This window comes from Notamacropus eugenii, chromosome 1 (genome assembly GCF_028372415.1).
Source record: "Notamacropus eugenii isolate mMacEug1 chromosome 1, mMacEug1.pri_v2, whole genome shotgun sequence".
In the NCBI taxonomy this organism is placed as follows: Eukaryota; Metazoa; Chordata; class Mammalia; order Diprotodontia; family Macropodidae; genus Notamacropus; species Notamacropus eugenii.
The window spans coordinates 705,840,111-705,861,482 of NC_092872.1; the positions used below are offsets into that span (position 1 = coordinate 705,840,111).

At 44.9% G+C, this 21,372-nt stretch overlaps 1 protein-coding gene and 1 long non-coding RNA gene across 9 annotated transcripts in view; one reads left to right on the top strand and one right to left on the bottom strand.

Annotated features, from left to right (window-relative positions):
- The window catches only part of GALNS (galactosamine (N-acetyl)-6-sulfatase), a 68,234-nt gene that overhangs the window by 22,855 nt on the left and 24,007 nt on the right, over nucleotides 1-21,372 (bottom strand). For 5 of the 7 annotated variants that reach the window (XR_011972915.1, XR_011972916.1, XM_072636336.1 and 2 more), the window contains 2 exons: nucleotides 17,982-18,118; nucleotides 16,475-16,577 (listed from right to left, as the gene is read on the bottom strand). Coding sequence is in view for 5 of the 7 variants with exons in the window: in XM_072636336.1 (XP_072492437.1) it covers nucleotides 16,475-16,577; nucleotides 17,982-18,118 (240 nt within the window). In the remaining 2 variants the exon portion in view is untranslated. Of the gene's footprint in view, nucleotides 1-12,852; nucleotides 13,192-16,474; nucleotides 16,578-17,981; nucleotides 18,119-21,372 lie in introns of those variants that run through there. The other 2 variants (XM_072636339.1, XM_072636338.1) reach the window with 2 other exon arrangements.
- On the top strand, nucleotides 4,771-20,828 carry LOC140521381 (uncharacterized). Of its 2 annotated transcripts, XR_011972919.1 has the most exons (3): nucleotides 4,771-11,905; nucleotides 13,134-14,241; nucleotides 17,486-20,828. It is a non-coding gene; the product is annotated as an uncharacterized lncRNA (long non-coding RNA). The 2 variants fall into 2 exon arrangements; XR_011972918.1 differs by lacking the exon at nucleotides 4,771-11,905 and having other exon boundaries at nucleotides 13,162-14,241; nucleotides 18,803-20,828.

Sequence of the window (21,372 nt, forward strand, 5' to 3'; positions counted from 1 at the left end):
CTGTTGGGAATCAAGTCATAAAATATGGAAGAGGACAGAAAGAAGACAGGTTTGCAAAGACTCCAGAAATGGTAACTAGAAAAGGTATTTAAGTGCTCTAGGATGACTCATGAGCAGAACCAGGACCAGAATCCTGAGGACCAGGCCAGGTCTTTATCCGAGGAACTCCAATGGCATCCTGGAAACATGAATATAGGCAGGTATGGCAATGCAATGAAAAGCCAATGTGTTTTTCTCAATTTCACACTGGAGATTGATTTTTAAACGGTAACTTCTTGGAATTCTGCTGTGGAATGTATTAAAGCAGATGAGCTACTCCCTCTGTTAGGGGTTTTGTAGGGCAAGAAAAAGAAATAAGGACTGGACTTGGGAGTCAGGAAGCCTTGAATTCAAATTACTTACTCCCTATGTGACCCTGGGCAAGTTGCTTTAATTCTCTCAACCCGTTTCTTCCTCGGTAAAATGGGGGTAATGAGAGCACCTACCTTCCAAGGCTACTGAGATGGACGATCAAAGGAGAGAACACAAGGACAGACAGCACTTTGGGAACCTTCAAGTACTATAGAAGTGTTAGCTAGTATCTGTAGGTCGCGGAGTGGACAGAGAGCCGGACCGGGGTCAGGAAGAGTCGCGTTCAAATCTGGCCACAGGCACTTCCTAGCTATGTGACCTTGGGCAAGCCACCTCACCTCTGCTGGCCTCAGTTTCTTCCTCTGTAAAACGGGGACAACAGCAGCACTTCCGTCTCAGGGTTGTCTTAAGGGTCAAATGAGATACATGAGCCCTTAGCACAGTGCTTAGCTATTATGAAGATATAGCTTATAGCAACATTCACTAGGATTTGACAGAAAACAGAGACCAAGGCCCTTGGGTGATACGTCACAGAGGAGCCCAGAACAGAAGCCACTCGCATCCTTCTCCTTTGGAACTTTCCACCTGCCAAGGAGGTGCTGATGCCCAACCTCATGCCAGCTTCTGGCATCTGCTCTTACTCAACGGATCACTTGTGACCTAGCCTTTGGGGTGCAGTGTTTCTAGGACCCAGAAAACTGAGCAAGTGTTACAGGCTCTGCACCAGCCTTGTTGGGGGAGGAGGAAGTAGCTCCCACCAGCTGGTGCCACAAAGATGATCGTAGCCTCACAGACATATGACATGGGCCCATAAGCCAAGACCCCCTCTCTGCCCCTTTCATCATCAAGGCAAAGCAAGGAGCAGCACTCGCTCACCCTCTTCCACACACCATCTTCAAGGTGTCTTTTCCCCTTTAAGGTGACCCTTGATAGTGATTTTACATTGCTTTCAAATGTATTAAAAATATTTGGGGAGATGACAGTTGAGCTGGGGTGAAAAAGAGTGAATTTGGTTTGCTCTGAGCCCCATGTGGCTTTAGAGTCCATGTGCCCCTGGGACTAATCTGTCTAATGGGGATACAGGGCTTCTTAATGCCTTTCTAGGGGCTACCTCCCAAACCCGGGAGAGGATAAGCTGATGTATTTGTTTTCTGGCACCTGGGAAGTTTAACTTCTGAGCTCATGGGTGTATGAGAATGATACTTATTCTGGGAAAGGGAAAAAGCCCCCTATAAATCTGAGCCTACTAATATCTTGGAAGAGAAATGATCGTGCAAAGAAGGGTCCCCAGGCTTACCAGGAGCTGGCAACCCAGAGTTTTTAAAGTTGTCTTCTTTTTAAACAATCCCAGCTAACACACTGAACTATTTATTATAGACTGTTACCCCAAGAGGAAACGAACTGATAACCTGACGTGGTGAGTGGTAATACTTAAAGGGGGATCTGGGGTGATGGGGGTGAAGCAGCTGTAGTATAAAGCAAAAACCACCACAAGGCTTTCTGTGGATACTAGTAGGGTGTGATTGGCAAACAATTTTCTAAAATATCCTGTGTTTTTAAATGGACAGCTGGTCAGTGGAGCAGTTAATATTCTGCTTTTCAATAAAGCAAGAAGGTGAAAAGCCCGTGAAATCCCATTTATCTGTACTGGGTTATGGATTCCTGAATCAGTGGCTGGAAAAATCAGGGGGCCGGCTTGATAGGTTGGAGAGGGGGCCAATGATGGATTTTTAAATGGATACAAAAATGGACAACCTTTTCCCCTTTTGGTAGTCGGGGCCCTGGAGACCAAATAAAGATTGAATAGTGGGGGAAATAGCAGAATTTAGTGTAAAAGGAAAGCTGAGCAGTTAACAGAGAGATATCAAAGCCAAGGCTGAATGTACAAATTATAATTTGGATGCAAATCAAATAAGCTATTTAATTAAGATGCCTGCTAATTGGTACAGGATTTCTCTCTCACAAATACCGCAGTCTGAGGGAAGACCTTGTTCTCTTGGGTATTAGTGTCTGATCTGCTTCTGTTTACAGCCCCTTCCTCCTCCCCTTGCTTGTCATGTACAGAAAGTCACACCAGTAGTTCCAGATAATTTCCCAGGGTTCCTGATGTCCTGGTGGCTAAAGAGCAGGAAATGGAGAGGGTGAAAACCTTGGGAAAGTTGCTGCTCCTCCCTGAATCTGTCTCCTCATCGGTAAAAAGATGGCAAGACACCAGCTAAGGACAGTGATGTCTTCTGGGCCATAATTCCTGAGAGCCCTAAGAGGGTTCAAAATCTTAACATCCTTGGAGGTTTTGAGGACTCTAAGGGGGCATTCAGGACAAAAGTCATGATTTTCTGGTGAATGAATTTAGGCCCAGAGAAGGGAACAATTGACCCTCGGTCACACCAGCACTGAGGGTTGGGGCCAGCATTTGAACTTGGGTTCTCTACCTTCAAGTCCATCACTCTCTCCACAGCTCGATGCTGACTGCCACAGCACAGTTCTCTGGGGAGAAAGGAAGGCAGGGGACCAAAGAGAAGGAGCCTTTGGCTTGCGGTCTTGTATTTAAATTAGCAAATTGGTAAGGAGGGAAAGAAGGGAGAAAGGGAAGGAAGAGAGAGAGGGAGGAAGGAAGGAAACAGGCATTTATGAAGTGTGGGCTGCTTTACAAATATCTCATTTTGTCCCCACAACACCCTTGGAGGTAGGTGCTATTAAGAGTAATAACGTTAACGTCAGGAGCTATGTTAAGCACTTTATATAATGATCAATATTATTTCATTCTGTCCTTACAACCACCACATTTTAGAGATTTGAGAGGAAATGGAGGCAGAAGGAGGCCCAGTGACTTGCCCAGGCTCACACAGCCACTTCTAGAACAGTTCAGAGAAAGAGAGGACCACTGTGGTGTGAATAAAGCCTCTGAGGCATGGGCAGGACTTGCAGGAAGAGGGGAGAGGACGGGCTCATGAACAAGAATGAAACCAGTGAGGAAAAAAGCCCTGCTGAGTGAGTTCACATCAGGAAGGTGTGGCAGATGAAGCTGGCCGGCTGGAGGGGGCCACTCTGGAAGCTTCCCAACAAATGAGTGTCGTGATGAAAGGGATTTCAAAGATCCGTTCGCTCATTTCTTCATCTGTGAAGGTGGGGGTGGGCCGAGACACTCTCCAAGGTCCTTTCTACCCCTAAATAGCACAAGTAGTGAGTGTCGACCCTAGGCAGGCCCTCTGCCAGGCATTAGGACTGACACGAAAACGGATCAAAGCTCTGCCCTCCACGATGCTGACAGTCCAGACAAATATCAATAACTAAAATGCTGCGCATAATAGGAAGGCACAGTAACGAGAGGCAGCGGGCAATGCAGAAGGAATGCTGGATTTCTGACTTGGGGAGTCTGGGGTTCAGATATAAGCTTTGGCCTTTACTGTGGTATCCTGAAGAAGTCACTGGAATGTTGCCGGACTTGTTTCCCCAGGTGCAAAATGAAGGGAGTAGGGCCTGACCCTCCTAGGAATTCTAGGTATAAAGTGTCAGGGGACACTTGGGGGAGGGAGAGGTCATTTCTGGTGTGGGGTGGTAGAGAAGCAAAGGGCACCTTTGGAGAGACAATGTAGCCCAGTGGGAAGAGGCCTGGACCCGGAGTGACAGAGACCTGGGGCGAATCTTGCATCTAAGATTTAGCAGCTATGTGACCACAGGCAAGGCCCACAATATCTGAGCCTATTTCTTCACCTGCCAAATGGAGAAACAAGTGTCCATAGTCCATCGATCTTTACAGGTTGGTCATCAGGTTCAAATGAGATAATGTATATAAGGTGTATGGCAGATTTTAAGTCATTGGTATTGTCACTAATTATGAAGGAAGCAGTTGGGTGGCTCAATAGATAGAGCACTAGACCTTGAGTCAGGAAGTTGGTCTGTATTTTTTCAGTAATGTCCAACTCTCTGTGACTCCACTTGGGGTTTTCTTGGCAGAAATACTGGAGAGGTTTGCCATTTCCTTCTCCAGTTGATTTGACAGATGAGGAAACTGAGGCAAATGCGGGTAAGTGACTTGCCTAGGGTCACACAGCTAGGAAGTGTCTAAGGCCAGATTTGAACTCAAGAGGATGAATCTTCCTGATTTCAAAACCCAGTGCTCTATCTCCACTACACAACCTAGGTGACGAGAGTCAGAAAGCCCTTGCTTCAGATATTTACTAGCTATGTGACCCTGAGCAAGTCACTTTACCTCTGTTTGCCTCAATCCGCTGGAGAAGGAAATGGCAAACCACTTCTGCAACTTTGCCAGGAAAACTCCATGGACAGCATGGTCCCCAGGCTCACAAAGAGTCGGATATACCTGAATGGCTGCACGATCACAATAACGCAGGAAGATTTGAACAAGGAGTTATCTTCACTGGACATCAAAGGTTGGCTGAAACTGGGGGGGAGGAGGGAGAGGGTGTTCCAGGCAGAAGGAAAAAGCAGAAGCAAAGGCACTGAGGGAGGACAGCTTGGGCTTCGTCTGGAGAAGATCCATCATTCCTCTTCTCTCCCTGTTAGTCTGGGACAGAAGGGACCGTATGGAAAGTCATGGATATGCTAAGACGGTCCCTTGAGACTGCTGCCTTGAAAACAGGTGTTCAGACAGATTCAGAACATTGGCCACGGTGACGTGAAACATGACAATGGTCTGACCTCCTGGGATCACAGATTTAGAGCCAGAAGGAGACCTTGGATCTGGTCCAATCCCCTTGTGTTACTGATGAGGAGTGACGTGAGCTGCCCAAGGTTACTCAGGTAAGTGACAGGTAAGCAGGCTGCTGTTTTCTAGCATCATGGGAGGAGAGAAAAGAGAATGGGTGGAGAAGAAGCAATTATGTCTGTAACCCAAATCAGCTCAGCACTTGGCATGCTATAGGCACCGAATAATGCCCACTGGTGGGTAACCTACCCCTGAATTGTTGAGCTCCATATCCAAAGGAAGGACAGAAAGCTCATGAGTTACTTTAAGCAAAAACTGAAGCCAGTCTAACCTAGAGAGGCTGTTCAAGGAGTCCTGGTTATCCTACAAGAACTCATCTCTTCAGCCTCTCCCATTCTGACAAAAAAAATGCCCTGCGCAGAAGGGCACATGCCTTCTGTGTCTCCACAGTGAAAGAACCATGAATGACAGGATGCTGATACAGGCATGAGGTCCCCCAGCTCTGGGGGCTACAGCCAAGCCTTGAGCCGGCAGCACCCTCTGCAGGAATAAACACTGGACCCTCGTCTCCCACACCTCAGAAAACACGCAGGAATGAAGAAAGAGAAACTTCCTGGGACAGAGGGCAATGCCCCAGGACTGGGACGGGGAGCCCACCCTCCCTCACAGCTGCCACCGTGGGCTTATGAGGCCCTCAGAGCAGGGAAGAACATGGGAAGCGCTGCAGTTAGTCAGCCTTGGCAGCCACGTCAGGCCCACTGAACAAAAAATCGCTCTAATGTGTTAACTGTCTGGAAGGGCCTGGAAAAAGGGGGTGAATCGAAAAGTCTCTATCGGCTCTCAAGCAGAAGGGATCGATGGCTGCCTGGCAGGCTCGGAGCGACCACAATCAAATGTCATTATTTGTGAGGCTATACTTGACTTCACAGCTCCCTCCCTTCCCCCCTCCCCCCCTAAAGTTTATTGATCCCTGGATGTAGAGGAGAAGGGCAATCAAAATAGACTGGAGCAGGAATAACCCCTTTGGCATTTTACATGAGAACAATAGTATCTTCAGAAGGAAGAAGGGGGAGAAATAGAGAGGTGGAGGAGAGAAGAGAAAAAGCTTTTATGGACACAGCAGCCCTTCCTTGGAGCACAAGGCAGTCAGTGACATCCACCTGCAAACTGGAAATCAGGCTGACTGGACCTCGTGCCAACCAGGCATTATAATAGGAGGCTGAGGCCTGGCTTTCAGGAGGATGCTGGTCTTTCTCTTGGATTAACGATGCTCTCTCAAGTGCCCTCTGGCCAACAGTATGGATCAAATTTTATTTAAAAAGAAACAAACTCTCAATTATTTGGCTGCACTGGACACCTGGTATAGCAAATATTTAATTCAACAAATGCTTATTAAGCACTCCTTCCTTGCCTCTGCTTGCCTTTAAAGCTAGCTCTGGTACCATTCACTAAACATAAATCAACCAATAAGCATTCATTTTCACAAGGCCTTTGTAAGGGCTCTTTCTCTCTTAAAACTTACTCTGCCATGCTTTTTCTTTTTAAAATTATTTTTTATTTATTTTATTAGATATTCTCTGAGTACACATAGATTTTTTTTAACCAATGCTATTCTATATTGTTCTAGAAACATTAGCTTTAGCAATCAGAAGAAAAAGAAACTGAAGGAACTAGACTAGGCAATGAGGAAACAAAACTCTCACTCTTTGCAAATAATGTGATGGTATACTTAGAGAATCCTAGAGAATCAACTAAGAAATATTTGAAATTATTAACAACTTCAGCAAAATTGCAAGATAAAAAATAAACTCACATACATTATAGGCATTTCTACATGGTACGAACAAAGTCCAGCAGCAAGAGATAGAAAGAGAAATTCCATTTAAAATAACTGCAGAGAGTATAAAATATTTGGGAGCCTACCTGCCAAGACAAACCCAGTAAATATATGAATACAATTACAAAATACTTTTCACACAAATAAAGTCAGATCTAAACAACTGGAAAAATATTAACTGCTCATGAATAAGTTGAGCCAATATAATAAAAATACAATTCTACCTAAATTAATTTACTTATTCAGTACCATATCAAACTACCAAAATTTTTTGATAGAGCTAGAGAAAAATAACAAAATTCATCCAGAAGAACAAAAAATATTATTATTAGGGAATTAAAAAAGAAATGCAAGGGAAGGTAGCTTAGCTATACCAGATCTAAAACTATATTATAAAGCACACTCATCAAAACTATTTGGTACTAAGAAATACAATGGTGGATCAGTGGAATAGGTTAGGTACACAAGACACAGCAGTTAATGACTATAGTAATCTCCTGTGTGATAAACCCAAAGATTTCAGCTTCTGGGACAAGAACTCACTATCTGACAAAAACTGCTGGGAAAATTGGAAAACAGAATGGCAGAAACTAGGCACAGAGTAACATTTTACACTGTATACTATGATAAAGTCAAAATGAGTACATGATTTAGACATAAAGGGTGATAATATAAACAAATTAGGAGAGCAAGGAATAGTTTACCTATGGAGAAGGGAAGAATTTATGACTAAACAAAAGATAGGGCATTATGAAATGCAAAATAGAAGCTTTTGATTACATTAAATTAAAAAGTTTTTGCATAAAGTCAATGCAGCCAAGATTAGAAGGGATGCAGAAAGCTCGGAAATAATTTTTACAGCCAGTGTCTCTAATAAAGGCCTCATTTCTAAAATGTATAGAGAACTGAGTCAAATTTGTAAGAATATAAGTCACTCTCCAATTAAAAAAGAGACAAAGGATATGAACAGGAGTTTTCAGAGGAAGAATTTAAAGCTATCCATAGTCACAGGAAAAAAATGCTCTAAATCACTATTGATTAGAGAAATGCAAATTAAAACAACTCTAAGGTACCACCTCTCGCTGATCAGATTGGCTAATATGACAAAAATGGAAAATGATAAAAGTTGGAGAAGATGTAGGAAAATTGGAACACTAATGCATTATTGGTGGAGCTGTGAACTGATTTAACCATTCTGGAGAGCAATTTGGATCCCTTTGATCCAGCCATAAGAACACTCCTAGGTCTGTATCCCAAAGAGATCATAAAAAAGGGAAAAGGTCCCACATGTACAAAAATATTTATAGCAGTTCTTTTTGCAGTAGCCAAGAACTGGGAACTGAGGGGATGCTGAACAAGTTGTGGTATATGAACGTAATGGAATACTATTGTTCTATAAGAAATGATAAGTACATGGCTTTCAGAAAAACCCAGAAAGATTTGCATGAACTGATGCTGAGTGCAGTAAGAACCACAGTAACAGCAACACTGTGTAATGACCAACTTTGAAACTTGACTCTGCTCAGCAATACAGTTTAAGACAACTCCAAAAGACACTTGAGGGAAAATTCTATCCACATCCAGAAGAAGAACTATGGAATCTGAATGCAGATCAAAGCATACTATTTTCTCTTTTTTTGGTTGCTTTTTCTTTCTTGCGATTTTTCCCTTTTGTTCTGATTCTTCTTCCACAATATGCCTAACGTGGAAATGTGTTGAATATGATTGTACATGTACAGCCTATATCAGACTGTCTGCCATCAGGGGGAGGGTGAAGAGAGGGAGAAAAAATTTGGAATTCAAAATCTTATAAAAGTGAATGATGAAAACTATTTTGACATGTAATTGGAAAAAATAAAATACTATTAAGAAGGGCAAAAACTCAATTTTGTTTTGAATTTTGAGTTCCAAATTCTTTTCCTCCCTCCTCCAACCCCTTACCACCTCAAGAAGGCAAGCAGTTTGATTTTTATTATACATGTGAGGTCATGCAAAACATATTTCCATGTTAGCCATGTAACTTCCTTTGTATATACTTTGGGTTCACTTGGCTCTGTACATGGTAGATTCCCTCTCAGAGAATACAAATCTCTTGAGGGTGTAACTATTTTCTGTCCTCATATCTCTAGCACTTAGAATAATGCCTTGCACATAGTAGGTGCTTAACAAATACTTCAACTCAACAAGCAACAGGAAGGAACAGCTGTGGTGCACTGATAAGAGAACTACACTGGTTAGAAAACCCACTTTCAAATCCCAGGTTTGAAATTTACTAGCTGAAACAGCAGTACTGTTCGATGAAGAACTGTGAATAACTTAGCTATTCTAGGCAATACAGTCGCAAAGGACTCACTATCTGCCCCTCAGAGAAAGAACTCATATTGACTGAATACTGGCTGAAGCAAGATATTTTCACATTTTTTTCCTTTTATTTAAGTCTTCTTGTACAAAATGATTGAAATGGAATTGTTTTACATAATGGCACACATATAACCTGTATCTGATTGCTTATCATCTCAGGGAGAGAGGGACATAATTTGGAACTCAAAATTTTAAATAAAAATGTTGAAAAATTTAAAAAAACAACCCAAAACCAAAATTTACTAGCTGAGTCACCAAAGACAATCAGATCTCAGTTTCTTTGTCCACAAAATGGGCATGATAATACTCTTTACTATCAACTCAATGGAGCAGTAAGAGAAAAGCGCTATATAATTCTGGGCTATGATTATTAATTACAAATGGAATGATATTCACTAGGGTTGGCTATGAAGCGCTATCCTTTGGTTCCCAAAATCAGCTTCATAAGTACAAAAAGAAGGAGATGTGGCCAAATAAAGGCATCTGTAAAGACAACTGGGTGCTGATTCATACTCTGCCCTACTCTGATCACACCTGTGACACAATGCCTAGTCTTAGGACAGACAGTCTTATGAACACTGTAGACCAGGCCATAAAAGACCTCTTGAAACAGCAGTCACTCAACAACATTTACTAAGTACTCTCTATGAACCAGGCGCAGTGCAAAACAAAATTTGTCCCCCAAAAAACAAACCCTGCCCTCAAAGGTCTTGCTTTGCAATGGGGTAAACAGAGCCAGAAGGAGGCAAACAAAAGGTAAGTACTTTCAGTCATGTGTCAACTCCCAGATAGAAAAAAAGGAAATACTCTTCTTTCCATCCTCAAATTCTGCTTCTCTTGCTGTTACTCTTGCTTTCCCCAGGGTGTTTCCCCTGCCATTCTCAGCCCTGTTCCCCATTTCACCCCCAGCTAGTCCTCTCTTCTTACCTGATCATCCTAAAGGCCTTGGGAAATGCTTCCCTGGCATCTCCTTTCTGTTACCACCTCATCGGTGACAAGGGAAGCCAGAATACAAAGGAGTGAAAACCTATGTAATGAAGCTGATGGCTTAGGTTTCTTTCTGGCCAACTGGCACCCTGGCTAGGGATATGGAGTCAAAAGATGTACTTTTGTCTATTAAAAAAAAAGTTTCCAGGTCACGGCTCTGATGTCCCACAAAAGCAGGCAGTAAGCATCCTTTGTGATGAAATCAGCTTGTGAAACTGGTCCCTCCCGTATGGCTAGGATAACTCCAACTCCATCAATAATATTGATAACAGATCCACCAGCAACAAGGATGGGAGTCAGCAGCAATTAAGTGTGGTGAAAGGGAAAAAAGGAGGAAAATGGGGGGATGGAGAGCCGAACGGTAAAATAGCCAGTGTTCTGAAATACTTCCCATGTAAGAGCTGTAATTAATGTCTGGAAGACATGAGAAGAATTGGAAAAAATTTCAGCTCCTGCCTCCTCTGCGTGTTGTTAATGGCTAGCCTGTCCACTAATGTGTTCCAATTTTACCCCCATCAACCACATGTTATACAAACTGCAGGAAATCAAATGAATTTTTAATCATTTCTCTGATGTACAGTATAATGCTGACTTTTATCAGCCAGTAGTTAAACAAAGACTTGGAAAGAAATAAATATTGCTTAATTGCGCGACTGCCACTGCTCACAGTGGGAGCGTCTTTGAAATGAATAACCAGTCCCCATTCTCGTTCTGTGCAGACTCAGAGGAATGTGGGCAGGGCTGTACTGATTTTTGTCTTCTGGGGGGTGTTTAGGTAGAAAAATAGGCTTTCTTTTTTTTCATATTATGTAGAAAAATAAAATGCATTTCTGAAACAAGTCTGTCCTCTGCCATGTAAACAACTTTATCCTGGTGCAAAGAAAGAGGGTAACAACAAATTCTCTTCATTCTTTGTTTGCCCAAGACAGGAGGTTAACTTGTACAGCTGTAGTTGGAATGTATTAATTCGTCCTTGCAGAACACCAATTCAAACCTACGTCATATTTCTGTGTCACTGGGACACAACAAATTGGACCCTTTGTGCTAAATCAGCTACCCATGAAGTCCCAAACCCGGTCTGGGCTCCCTGACCTGAACCACCCGTGCTCTGCTTTCTTCCCAATCTATTTAGGCCCCAACTGAGGAAGTTACATGTTTGTTTTCATATTCACAGATGCTGTTGGCATTTAAAAATATATGTCTTTCGTTCCAAGGTTTACCAGTTCTAATAAAAAAATATAACATAGCTGTAATAATTATGGTCACAATGACCTTGCAGCACCAATTACCCTGCTATAGAAATCATTCAAAGCGGTCCCCTAACGCGCGGCTTCACTTCTGAGAGCATAATCATCTCAGCGTACTTATGGCTCAGCCGTACGGTGAGAGGGCCTGCAAATAAGTCACCAAATATACAGCAAGAAATTTACAAATGCAAGGTAGGAGCAGAATGCAGACCTGGAAAAATGTGTGGAAATGGAAATAGGAGCGATGTTTCTTATGAAGAACTCTCAAAACTCTGAAATGTTCAGACTGAGATTTACAAAATAACAGTATAATTCTTGGGAATTTTTGCCATTTTGATGGAAATCTGGGGCAGGATGGATCATTTTCAGCTTGAGGGACCAAGGCAGATTTCCTGAACCAAGCAGAACCCGAGCCAGGCCCTCAGGGGAGAAAGAAGAGTTCAGCGTGCTGAGGTGAGGACAGAGCACACTGTAAGCAATGCCCTGAACATGTGGGCAGAGGGGGAAGGAGGCACACAGGCTGAGGTTAGGGGTTACTCTCTCTGTAATACAGAATCATTGAGGGGAACAGTGAAAGAAAAATCTGGACAAATGGATTTGAACCAGACTGTGGAACCCTAAAATGTTAGGCTAAGGTTGTATATTTTATCCCACTGGACAGACACTAGGGAATCATTACACTTGTTTTAAGCCCAGGTAAGAGTGGTGCATCACAAGGATTATTTTGGTAGCTGAGCTTAGTGAGGACTGACGGGAGAAGGGAGATACTGAAGGTAGGGAGTCCAGTTAGGAGGACAAAGGTGATGAAGGCTGAGGATAGGGAGGGTGGCAGTAATAAGAGTGGAGACAGAGGGACATGTAAGAGGCAGGACTTGGCAGATGACCATATATGCAGGGTGAAGGGGAAGGAGGTGTTCTGGATGACACAGGGTTTGCACCTGAGTGTCAGTCATTGATGGAAAGAGGAGAGCTGGGAGGAGGGTCAGGTGGGGGCAGGGAGAACTGAAGGTCAGTTATGGACAGACACCATTTGGCGCAGTTCAATTCAACAACTACTTATTAAACCCCTATCTATGCACAAGGCCCAGACTAAGGTCCTGGGGATACAAAGGCAAAAACCAAACAGCCCTTGCCTTGGAGGAGCTGGGGGAAGGGGTGGAGGGTGGGAGGTGAATACATGCTGGGTGAGATACAAGGTGGTGCCCTGGTTATGGGGCCATCCTGCTGCAGCCCCTCTCAGGAGCCCCGTTATCTCTCTAAAGCTTCAGTTACAGAAGAATGTCCCATTCCCATCAGTTGAAGGACCTTTCACACCAGGAGGTACCACATGAACGACGTCCCAGACTTAGACACTCACAGGAGATGAAAAGGGCGGCAGAGGACACAGTCACACACACACGTCAGATGTCCAACATTTATATGAATTTATGTGATGCTCTAAAGTTTACCAAGTGTCCAACACATCCCTTATCTCCTCAGATGCCCCCAATAGCTCTGAGAGGCTCCAATCCTTTGGCCTCTGATACATCCTCTGACCCGGTGCCAGGAGGGCAACTCTACCTTCTTTTTTATTTTTTCTCTTTATGAGATCAAACATCAGACAGAACATCTCACGTGCTCAGTCACTTGGGGCTTCCCTCACCAGGCTGGTCCTGTGGATGTTCTCATTCTTCTTTTAAAGATGGCAGTGCAGCGGCAAGGAGAAAAAGGCTGAGGACAGATACACCAACATCAGGAGGCTAGAGGAGGAGGAGGAGGAGTCAGGGAAGGAAACTGAGGGATGGTTAGCCTGGGAGGACAAGAACCAGCCAAGAGTAAGTCACTGTAAGCAAGGGAGGAAAAAGTACCTTGAAGAAGCGGGGGGCGGGGAGAGGGGTGGCCCAGTGCTAAATGCTACCAAAATATTAAGGTAAGGATTAAGAAAATGTGGGATTTAGCCATCAGGCAGTCCTGTTCCCCACCAACACCATTACCTCCAAAGGTGGCTATTTCTATAAGTTTAGAAAGAAAGATGACACATCCAAAGAAAGATATTTCCCAGAACAGAGAAGACAGGACAGCATATTTGTAGGCAGTGGGGAGAGAGAAGGAAGATGAGACAGGGGAATTCTTCAGGGATTAAGGCCTTGGAGGTGGCTGGAAGAGACAGGGTCAAAGGGTCCGACCGGTGGTTTAACTGTGGCAGGGAGAGAGGCCTCATCTCATCCTGCTCTAGAACAAGGAGGATGGTGAAGATGTAGAAAAGCCTTCAAGGGTGAAACAGATAAGATTAGCATGCAATGTGTAATCTTCATCTTTCTCCAAGGGAGAAGTCGGGTCATCTGATGAAGAGATCAATGCGGGCGCAGCTGAAAACCCAGGAAGGTTTATGCCCACAACAGAACTGAGCACACACATGGTCCCCACCTTCTTCCAGGGAGGACGTTTACTGGGGGGTCTGGGGGGCAGAGCAAGGAGGAGACAAATCTCCATTCAGCTGGTAAAGCCCAGGACTACCAAGGAGCATTAACAACCAAGACAGTGGCAAAGGTCACCCCCAGGCCTGCGCTGTCTCTCCTGAGATCCCAGAGGTACAAAATGTGCTTCCCACAAGGATTGTAGCTGCTCTACTGCAAGCCCCAGGAAGCAGAATTTTGGGACTCAGCTCTTTCATCAATTAAAACTGCCCTTTCTCCCAATTAGGCCAAATCAATGAAGTCTCACTGCATGAAGAACCTTAAAGCCAGTAAAAGAAGTGAAGAGTCTCCTGATGAGAATTAAAAACACTGAAGGAAAGAAGAAGATGGAAGGTAGGGAAAAGGAAGAGAAAAGGGCCCCAGTGGGAACAAAGGGGGGGGGGAGAGAGGGAGACAGAGGGGAGGAGAGGGGGGAAAGGGAGGAGAGGGGGAGAGAGAGAAGAGAGAGACAGAAAAAGAGAGAGAGAAAAAGAGAGAGGGGGAGAGGCAGAGAAGGAGAGAGAGAGACGGGGAGAGAGAGAAGAGAGAGAGAGACAGAAAAAGAGAGAGAGAAAAGAGAGAGAGGCAGAGAAAAAGAGGGGGAGAGAGATAAGAGAGAAAGAGAGGAGACAGAGACATAGAGAAAGAGAGAGGGAGAGAGGGAGAGAGAGAGAAGCATGAAGAAGTCAGATGAAGAATGAGTGAAGGTGAAAAGAGACAAGGAGAGAAAAGGGACGAACACCAGCAGACACAGGATAAGACAGCTGGAGATGGGCGGGCAGTGAGGAGCGCTCTCAGCACGTCTGTTCTTCACATGGAGTCTGGAAGGCCTGGGTTCAGGTGCTGCCTTAGATGTTTACTAGCTCCGCATGTGACCCTAGGCAATCACCTCTCTAGTATAACTGCATGCATTCATTAAACAATACTGCGCCAAGCAGTTTACAAATATCATCTCCCTGCATCTTCACAACAACCCTGAGAGGAAGGGACACCATCATTCCCATTTTACAGTTGAGGGAACTGAGATAAACAGAAGTGAAGGGACTTGCCCAGGTCACCCAGATTTGAATCCCGGAAGGGGAGCCTTCCCAACTCCAAGCCCAGCCCTCTCTCCTCTGTGACACCAACCTACCTCCTCTCAACTTGAGTTTCCTCATCTGTAATTGTTGTTTTGGTTCAGTCATTTCAGTCTTTCCAATTTTTCATGACCCCCTTTGGAGTCTTCTTCTTGGCAGAGATACTGGAGTGGTTTGCCATTTCCTTCTCCAGCTCATTTGATTGATGAGGGAATGGAAGTAAACAGGATGAAGTGACGTGGCCAGGGTCACACAGCTAGTGACTGTCTGAGGCTGGCCAACAGCAACACCCTCCAGGATGGTCGTGAGGATCATATGACAGAATATTTAACGTGCTATGTACACCCCATTAGTATTCTGTCACATATTACATTATTATCAATAATAATTACAATAACAGCAAGTTAAAACACTGAAAGAGTAGTCCTTCCCCACTTGTACCTGTTTGTGGGTGGTCCTTTCGATCAAAGCGTAGGCTCTTCTATGCATTCTCATTGTACATTTATCACTATGATGAGGTGAAAAGAAAAGCTGCATTTGGAAATGAGCAGGAGAAAAGGCAGAATAGGAAACTTTGTCACCGGAAAAGAGAAGCAGAAATGAGCCCGAAATCTTGCCTGGATTTAGGAGTGAAGAAAGAAGATCCCTTGGGAGAGTCAGATATGCGTAATGTCTCTAAGCAGAGTCAGAAATGTTTCTAGAAGCGAGGACTAAGGGCAGGAAGAGGGAGCAGATGGCTACAGGCCTCTGGGGCTGGGGGCTGCACCCGGAGAAGGAGCCAGACAGGAGGGGGATGCAGGGAAGGCTGGCGCAGGAACAGGGCCATGGACGTGGAGGAGAAAGGAGACTTCTCAGGGGCAAAGGAAGACAGAAAGGGGACCTTGGAAGGCTGTGACACCCATCTTCTCTGAATTGCTCATATGGAGTTCCCTGATACAGAATCAAAGGAGTTTCTTGCATTCTCTCTGCCCAGACTGAGAACCATGTGGATGACACATAGGGACGAGGTGGCAGAAAACAGGCAGAGGCAGGATAGATACCACATCAAGAGGGAGCATGGACCATGGAAAGCATACTGGATTTGGAGTGAGAGCACCCAGGTTACACTCTGCCTCTGATGGGGATGACCTGTGGGACGCTAGGCATATCACTCACCTCCTTGGGTCTCAGTTTCCCCTTCTGTAAAATGAGTGGGTTGGATGAGATGGCTTCTAAATCCCTCCCACCTCCACATTTATGAGGCTAGGACCCCCTCCCTCCACATCAGACGTTTGAGTGGTGGTAGCACAAATAAATAAAGCTTTTTTCCCTCATGACTTTTCTATTAAATTAAGGGTTAGAGGGAGAAGAGCATGGAATCAGGCCCTAAACAAAATTCATCTACTTTGCCCTGTTACCCAAGGTTTAACTATTTAGTTTTCTGAGTGGAGTGCAATCCTCTGAGTGAATGAATTGGTTGTTCAGAGACTCACCAAGGTGAAAGCATACAAGCCCAAGCAGAGGGTCGCTACCTGATTGAACTCTTGCCATGAGTTGCTCCAAGTCCAGTAGTGAGCCTTGTACTGTCCCACTCTGACCGCCATTAATTCGGTGCCACGGTAATAGAAGATGGGCCTGTCCCAAAGAGACAGAGGAGGGGAGGGGAAAAAGGAGAAGAAAAGAGGGTAAAATGATTCAGCAACAGAACAAATGCACCATGTCTACACAAGAGTATTCAGGAGACACTGAAGTAAGGGAGATGATGCCTTAATGGAAGCTACCTCCCAGCTCAAAGACAGCAAAGCCAGGCTGTCTGCTGAGAGGTTGCAATACTGGGTTTTCAGCAAACATTTTAAAAACGTGTTCATCAGGTTGGGATCATATTGGGGGAAAATGAAGCATGATACAATGGAGCCATGTGTGTCCAGGCTGCTGACTCTGGTGCTACTGGCATTTGTTGTTGTTAACAGAACTCAAATTAAACAGGGAACACCATCTCACAAGAGGAAGGGATCTGGAGTGAAGCTGGGTAGAGACGGGTACACAAAGTGGAGGATGCCTGGCCTCCAGTGTGGCAGCACCAGACTAGGGAGCTGAGGAATGTTAGATCAATGTTAGATCTAGAATGTTAGATTAGGCTGATGTGCCTCCCCCTCAATTAAACAAGGCATTGTGGGTCTCCCCTCCTCCTCAACCTGGAATTTTAACAGAGGGTAAATAAGCATTTAAAAACTGCCAGCTCCTTCCTAGCCCATACCCCCAGTAAAGAACTCTAACTTCCCTGGCTCAGAACTGGCCCTTGACCCTATCTCATCCTTGGCTTTCAAACTCCTCCAAAAGCTGCCTAGGAACTGATTCTCTGTTCAGATAACTCCCGCTGGGCAAATGAGTACAGTCCCATAGGTCCTAGGGAAAGTTAGGCTTTGGACAAAAGCTCCAAACGCAGCATTAGGAGTTAGAGTTCAAGGAATTTTTGTGAATAGTAGTGCCTTGAAAAACTCTAATCACAAGGTTTCCCTTATCCCTCTTTATCACATATACAGCTAAGAAGTGAGTGAAGCAGAAACCAGGGTCTTGGGGCAGGAGCCAGGGGTGCCTGTCACAGACCAAACAGACCCAGTGATAATCAAGTTTTGGCTCAATGACCCTGATACCAAACTAGAAAAGGTCCAAGAGAAGGCAACGCACTTTCCTCCCTACCCACCACTGTCTCAAGACTTCCCTGGTTAAAAGGCACTCTTACACACTCCACCAGGTTTGTACACAACCCCTGATGCCGGCAACAGCCCAGGGACTCATTACTGCCAATCTGCTTTGTGCCTGAAAATCCCAATGCTCTCATCCTACAAGCCACCCCCCTCTCCTCTCAGCTTCATTCATCTGCCTGGCGTAGGAAGGATTCTTTTTTCTAAAGTCACAATTACCAGACGGGATTTTAAAGCCTCGGTTCTGAACCACCTCAAGAGCTGAGGTGGCCGGGTTGGCAGCAGGAGGGGATGTGAACAGGGGTTCCAGAGCGCCTTTCTGTCTGTAACTAACCTGTCAATCAGCTTGCCATGTATAATGGCTGGGAGAAGGTCAATGCCGTCAATCTCTCTGTCTCCAGGAGGCTGTAGGCCCGCTAGGGACAGGCTGGTGGTGAAGAGATCCATCACATTGCCCAGCTGGTGACTCACCTGAAATCGACCAGGAAACAGCGTGAGGAGCCCAAGGGCATGCTGTCCTGACCCCACACAGTGGGTGGGGGGCATCCCAACAGCTCAGCCCTGTCATAGCCCAGCACACACAGATCGTGCACATGTACACACACACACACACACACACACACACACACACACACACACACACACACCCCTTTTGACTGTTTCTACGAGACCCTGTTTGAAAGCTGCCTACCACACTGAACAGGCATTTATGAAGCACTTCTGTTCCCAATACCAGGCCAAAAGTAAGCACACAGAACACACCCCACCATCTCACCCTCCCACCAGATACACATCCTATTTTGGCTCAGTCTTAGGGTAAGAATCTTATTTTGAGGAGCTCCCTTCCCCCTTCTCAAGCCTGCCCTGGTTCCTGGAGATCTGAATAGAACCCCTGAAGGCCGATGGGTTCCTAGATTTGGGTCTGGACTCTGGAATGCACCACTGGTCTTGCCTCCCTTATTCCTTGAAACCCCTGTGGACTGGGAACATCCGTATCAGACCTGGACCCTGGGGACTCTGGACTTTGGGTGCTGGGATGAAAAGGTCCAGTTTCCTGGGATATGACTCATGGGAGACATTTCATCGTATATCCTCCCACTCCCAGTCTTTTCTTGGCTCCCTGCCCCCACTCAACTCTTCCATGTCTAACTGTAGGATTCTACCATCTCCTGGCTTCCCTTTCCCAAGAGGGCACAGATATGCCACAGGAAGAGTGAAATTTTAGAAGCCAAGTTGTGAGTAAAGATGGAGAGAGAAGAGCCTCCCCTCAGGTCTCTAGTGCAGCCATCAATAGCCTGAGCTGCCATCAATCCCTGCAAAAGGATGGTAAGGAGATAATTTTACGCAAGTGGTAGCTTGACATATTTTGGCCAATGGCCAATACTTTATAATGAAATGACTATCCACAGCCTGGCTTGGTCCATTAATCCACCGGTGGACAGAGGGCGATTATTTAAACAAGGTAGTGACCTTGCCTGGATCAATATTCTTTGCAACCCAGGCTTAGACATGACCAGCTTTTTGCTTCTGAGGCAAGGTCTGGATGGTCACTCAACTAACAAAGGGCACTGAACCATGGTCAGGAGAATGTGAGGATTTAAAATGGGAATTGGTCTGTGCAGGACCACAACTCAACTTTCTCTCTAAAGCTCAAGGACACTGTTGATGCTCAAAAAAATGTTTTTTAAAATGATGAAAAATAATCATTTGCTTTTTTTCCCCAAGAAAGCATGGCAAATTCCCTGCCTGTCACAAAGACAGGCCATGGGAGTCAGTCATGCTGTTTGAGCCAGTTTGCTTTTGGAGAAATGGAACCCAGAAGAGTCCTCCTGAACATGGAATCATTTAAAACCCCCACCAATGGTCAGGCTCAGGAGGGATATGGAGCTGGGGAACAAAACAAGATACTAAGCAACAAGGAGGAGCCTGGGCAAAGCATGGCCAGTGGCTGGCCTGGGTGCTTCCCTCCTTCCCCCAAGGCTGAGGGTGGTTTAACTGGCGTCAGGCTGATTACTGCACCAAGGCTGGGCTGGAAAGAGCCTGGAGAAGTTGGCCAGCCTGGCCTCGAGTGCCACAACTAACCCTGCCTAATCCCAAGCCTCCACCTCTGAAATTTGACGACTTTAGAAAACAAGACTGACCACAGCTTCCATACTTGAATGACTTTGAGAAACAAAGGGGACAGACAGGCAGCTCTTCTGTGAGGGAGGAATCACTTTTGCATTATTCTCAATGGCAAAACTGAGCATTTTATATTCTAGGGGGCCCTTGGAGAAAAATGTTTGCTAATGCTCTGAAACACACAGAAAAGCAAAAACTGACTTTTGTCCCCATATGAAAACAGTTCCTATACTAGAAATCTCGAGTGACCAGAAATAATCTTCTTATTGACTTCCTGCCCTTTGGGAGGGGAGTGAGGTCATATGTACCCTCTCTCTTCTAAGAACCAGGGCTTCCCTTTCGGTCAGGGCTGCTCCCTCAACTTTGAGTATCAGAGATGAGACAGTCCCACTAGTGAAGTGGTTGTGGTTTTTACAAGGAGAAATGGAGTTGAGGTCATGGTCCAGAAACTGATTCCTGTTTGTTTTTCAGCAGAGCCCCTGAGAATGCATCCTTCCCCATCTTGAAGTTTAACAGGTAGTGTCTGTCTGGAGACCCTGCCTTCACCAAACTGTTATTAGCAGCGAGGACCAGACTATTATCTAATTTATACAACACACTGTGACAGTCCTGAGGGGCCATCACCAATTCCTTGTCCTGGCCCTCATTAAACATAACCAGATGGCGATCGCTGGCTTTAATCATCCAATTACGTCCCTGGTCTCCAATGAACATTCCTCTACGTAGAGGAGAAACTTCTTAAGGAAATTAAATGCACATGCCACAGTCATTTGGACTTATCTGTGTTTCTCAGCACATGTGGAGGAGGGGGAAATACAGGCAACTATGCAAAACAAATAAATAAATAAATAAAATTTCAAGGAAAAATTATAAAATCCCCATGTTTTGGGTTAATAGTAGTCTTTTATTTCAACCTCTTACCCAAACTTTTTTTAAGGGTAAAAAAATGCAGATAATATCAGTGCTAGAAAAAATAAATAAAAAAAGGAGATGAGAGAGAGGGAGAGAGGGAGAGGGGGGGAGAGAGGGGGAGAGAGAGAGAGAGAGAGAGAGAGAGAGAGAGAGAGAGAGAGAGAGAGAGAGAGAGAAATCAGATATTCCTCATATCAGGAAGGAACAGCTGGTAGTACTCACGTAAGAAGCTCTCTTTTTTTTAATATAAACTCTCGGTGTACACATCACATCTTTAAGAAAATGAAATCCTTTAGCTGTGGGCCCTGCAGTGAGAATTGCCACCATTGCTGTTATCAGAGTTTTCAAGCTTTAACTCTGAATCAAAGGCAACAATTAATAAAATCGCCCCCGCCAGGAACGGAATGGGGAAAAAGCTAAATATTTGAAACTGGGTGAACAAATGTCAGGGTGTTTTTAAATAAAACCCTTTCACAGTTATCACAGCGAGCAGGCCTGATATCCCTGTCTAATTCAATTTCAGTCTGTGCCCCATGGGAGATGGTGAGGGAAAGGCTGCCACGCTGTCTTTGGCTAGACAGGCTCTCTTCTCTTTCAGAGAGCAAGAATCAGAGAGGTGGGGGGGGGGGGATTAAAAAACACCAGAATATGAATTTCATTCAGCTGGAACCTTCCAGAAGGTAGACAAGGCA